We start from the raw sequence: 4,386 nt of genomic DNA on the forward strand, positions 1-4,386 counted from the left end.
AACAGTCTTGTTTGAATCACTGCTGCCTGAAGCCACTTGTAGAAGCAAAATAGATCTCAAAGTACCTTGTCTTGCATGTAATCTGCTTAACACTCCAGTTTGGTGTGTCATCTGAGCTCTCTTGAGTGGTCACCCTTTACTGCCCTGTAACACCTGTAAGTGGCCTCAGATCATGTAGGCTGCCAATAAGTATTAACAGTATTGATAGTGCTTACACTGGCACACACGCACACGCAGCTTCAGCTGGGATATGGATATTTGAATCACTGTGTCCTTTTTAGAAATTAAATAAACCGTACCTAATAAAATGCATTTGAAGTTGTCGGTCTGTTTTTGTTGCCTACTTCTCCGTGTTTCCAGAACGCCTCTGTGCAGGTGGTAGCACTGCCAGCTGATTGTGTAAACACCCTCTGCCAGTGACCAGACTGGAATTAAAGTCAATAAAGAAATGCATTTTGTGAAACAATCTTACCTGTCAGGTAAAGCAAGACCCCCAGACAAAACAGGCCAATGGCTATATGACGGATCGCTCTGCTGTCCAATAGGAACCAGTCTGCCCTATGGGATAAAGAATTGGGGCAGTGGGAGCAGCACTTGAGAATATACAGAGCAGTGATTTACATTGATGTTTGTCACAACTGGATCATTCCAGGGGGGTGGGCTATATATAATTGTAATCAGTAAATGCAGTGGGACAGTATATTTCGTTTTTATAGTACTGTAATAAATCCTGGTCTCCCGGCCCTTTAAATAGTAACGGGACCCAGAAGCGTGTAATGTACCGTCCGTTTGTTTATGTCCTAATTCAATTTGAATGCTTTGTCCTGGAAGGCATCGGGTCCGTTCAGCGGGCGGCTGAGGGCCAGCGCTTTATTTCTGTGTGACAATGGAACGTGGGAAAGGGCCAGGAGACGTGAGCGGACCGCTTAATGAGAGCGGGTCATTGTGCGACAGGCGAGGGATTCAAACGTGGCCCTGGCTGCAATTATCAGATGCCAGCGGTTCTTTGTATTTATCATCACTTTCCAGTTTTTTTTTTTCTCTATTGTAATAACCGTATTGTATTAAAACATTATTATTATTATTATTATTATTATTATTATTATTATTATTATTATTATTATTGCAACTACTACTGTTGTTATTGATTCAGATTTTTGATTTTATTTTTATACTGTTTCTGGATTTCCACATTGATAAAATACATGTTTTATTTGTTGTATTAAAATCCATGATATTTATTTATTCACCGGGAAGACTGTGTAAAACGTTTTGCCAAGTGTATGGAGCATGCTGTTGTGTTTGCAGTTTCGCAAGATACTTCTGCACCTGACCCAACGCACTTACCAAGAGTTTGAACAAAGTTGCAATCGCTGCATTTAAAGTTACCTGTCAGAATCGACGCCTTCTCTGCAGATCTCCGTGGCAAAGTAACCGTGCAGCAGACAGACCATCACCGAGCTGAGGTTTAGTGTCAGGGACAGGGCGGTGAGGACAGCGGCCACAGGCAGGAGAACCCCGGAGATCTCGGCCGGGATTCCCGAGGGGGGCGAGGTAACATCCTTAATTCCAGCCTGGTTCGACTGCAGCTGAAAAATCAGGATGACGGACAAAGCCGACATGATCGCTGAGAGAATCCCAAGGAACGTAAGAACCGTCAATGAGCGCTGGCTGTAGCTCGAAGGCATTGTGAAACCAAGATGCCGCCAATTGCAAAAACAAACCTTAAAAAAAAATGTTATTGATCTATTTTACACCGCACAGCCTGGCGCAAAATAATTCTTCCCGAGTTGTTCTCTTGCCTCCCTCTCCTTTTTACTTTACTTTTTTCACTCTAAATGTCTGTAGCTGTGTCCAGGTTTAACGATTTACCCTTCTGGCTAATAATTTAGCTTAGCTGCCCTTCATTAGTTTTGCATGGCTGCAGAAATAAGTTAGACTGTTTTTAAAGGACGCGACGGCGCGCTGCTGATGGAGAGAGAGAAGACTGCGCGGCAGAGACTGAGAGAGCATGTGATATACATGCTCTAAATCCACAAGACGAAAAACTTTGCGGTAACAATGGGCATTTTTGAATGAGAAACACGCACAGATTCGTCTAGGTAGCAAATCCAATTGGTAAATATTTTTGCTTCTATGTTCTTTGAGTAACACTGTTGTTTTTTTTCAGACTTTGTCTCCCTGCTAGAATTGGGCAACCCATACAAAAATAGTTTATGTTTTTGTTAGGCTATTTTTGGAAGGAATAGATATTGAGCGCTTATGTTTCTGTGTGCATTAGTCTTGTAACATTATTAATATATATATATATATAGATATATATAGTATATATATATATATATATATATATATATATATATATATATAAATATTATATAAGTATATAATATATACGGTAGTGCCAAACCCGTATAAAATAAAATAATATATCTAACGGTGTTTATATATTCTCTGAAATCTTTGGCTGTGTTTACAGAATGGCTGGGTCGCTGGCAGAGATTTGCTGGTAGTTTTGTTTTTTTGTTTCCCCGTTTTGCACTTCAATAGTCAGACTCAAAAACTTTTCTTTTGAGTGTTTTTCTTCGCCAAACTGTTGCCTTGGAAACGCAGTTGCTCCTCCCTCCCCCCGGCGCGGTGGGGCTCTTTGCCGAGGATCTACAGGCAGCCCGAGAGCAGTTAGCGAAGATGCTGGGTAAGAGAAGGGGCTGCGGAGCTGCGCTTGTGATTAGCCTTGTCTCGGATGCTGTACGCTGTGTGCAAGTTGAAACGATATTTACTTGCATGCATTTACATTAGCTAGCAGATCCCACCTGAGGTGATCTATTTTACACTACAGTGATTGGGCGGCTGAGTTTCAAACACACGCTTGTCAAATATACAGACACCCGGGAAGCTGGAAGTTAATTGCAATAAATAAATAAATAAATAAATAATTGCACAATGTATGTAATTCAAGCGTGATTGTTAGTTAGACCAATTATAATTAATGTTTAGTTAGTCCAATAAAAGGTATCGCCTCCTCTTCGAAATACTGAATGAAACTTAATAAATTCAGTGGAAAATGTTTCGACAAAGTTTTTTTTTTTTTTTTTCCCCCCCAGGGTTTTTAAGCCATGTTAAAAGACTTTTACTGGATTCTTTTTCCATTATGAATGGGTACGTGTTTGTAATATCACACCCAAAGTATAGAAATCCTTTTGTGATTCAACAACTTAGAAGTAGATAGAGAGCGAGTAGACCCACACTTGAAGGCACTGCTGTGCTGTATTTTGAATAATAATAATAAATAATAATAATAATAATAATAATAAATAACAAAGTACATATGAAAATAGTGTCCTCTCTAGCTACTTTTATCACAGGAGAGAATAAACAAAAAACTGTAACCTACAGTCACCATCTTCAAGATATTAACAAAAAATACATTCGAGTAAAGGAAAAAAAAAAAAAACTCCTTGATATCTAATCTAGTATTGTTTTTAAGCACGCGAAATACAATTCCCTGTTGCAAACGTGGTAACAAACAACAACTCAAAAAGTTACATTTAGACTCTGCCCGCACATAGTAACACTACACATAGCTGCATTGTACAGCTTATAGTTAACCACAAGGGGGCGACAAAGACTCTCTTGGTTTTGATAGTGGGCAGCAATATTTAGCCCTTTCATGCCTGAAATATTGAAAACAGCTTGCATTCACGTGCTTCACCCCTGCGCTGTACAGGTCATTGCTCTGTGGGGGGGGGGGGGGGGGTGTTTGGGGTTGCTTGTGCTGCAGGGGTGATCTCAGGGAGCTGGCTGGATGGAGATAAGGCCATGGCTATGGGTGAGGGCTGTAGTCTGAACCACAGTTTAACAGGCTCTGTGTCCAGGCAGGCTATTTGTGAGCTCTGTGGCCTCACCACACACTCCGAAATGGCAGCTAGCAGTAAAGTGGAAAGCAGAAGTGAGCAGTTTGAGGAAAAAAAACAAAAAAAAAGTCTAAACTTGAGCTCCTTCCAAAGGGCTTCCTTCCTCTCTGAGAAGTGATGCTGTTTCAAACGCAACTGAACCAAACGCTGCTGTTGGTCGGGGCAGTTCTCGATTTATTTTGGTAGAAAGATCCTTATTTGAAGTTCCTAGTAACAAACTTCATCACCGTCATGGGTTTACCCAGCTTTTGCTTCTCCCGTGTGCAATTTTGCAATTAAAAAAAAACAAAAAAAAACAGAATCGCATGTAGATGAGAGCGACAGAGATCGCAGAATCTCTCGTACCATGTCAGATGTGGAGTTTGTATTGTAACATGCCTGTATCAGTGTGGTGTGCTTCTAGCTCCTGTATCCCTGGGCATGTCTGCTGTGCAGGTGATTAAGCATTGAGCTGCACCACTGCAGCCTCCCTCAC

The 4,386-nt window shown here is 41.0% G+C and overlaps 1 protein-coding gene across 1 annotated transcript in view; it reads right to left on the minus strand.

Annotated features, from left to right (window-relative positions):
* LOC121301652 (transmembrane protein 221-like) overlaps nt 1-2,254 on the minus strand; it is a 4,703-nt gene extending 2,449 nt beyond the window's left edge. Inside the window, exons 1-2 of the mRNA XM_041231217.1 lie at nt 1,390-2,254; nt 473-558 (exon numbers count right to left, since the gene is read on the minus strand). Coding sequence (XP_041087151.1) covers nt 473-558; nt 1,390-1,688 — 385 coding nt within the window. The 5' untranslated portion in view covers nt 1,689-2,254. The remainder of the gene's footprint in view (nt 1-472; nt 559-1,389) is intronic.
* Between the last annotated feature and the right edge of the window lie 2,132 nt (nt 2,255-4,386).

This window comes from Polyodon spathula, chromosome 27 (assembly GCF_017654505.1).
Source record: "Polyodon spathula isolate WHYD16114869_AA chromosome 27, ASM1765450v1, whole genome shotgun sequence".
NCBI classification, from domain to species: domain Eukaryota; kingdom Metazoa; phylum Chordata; class Actinopteri; order Acipenseriformes; family Polyodontidae; genus Polyodon; species Polyodon spathula.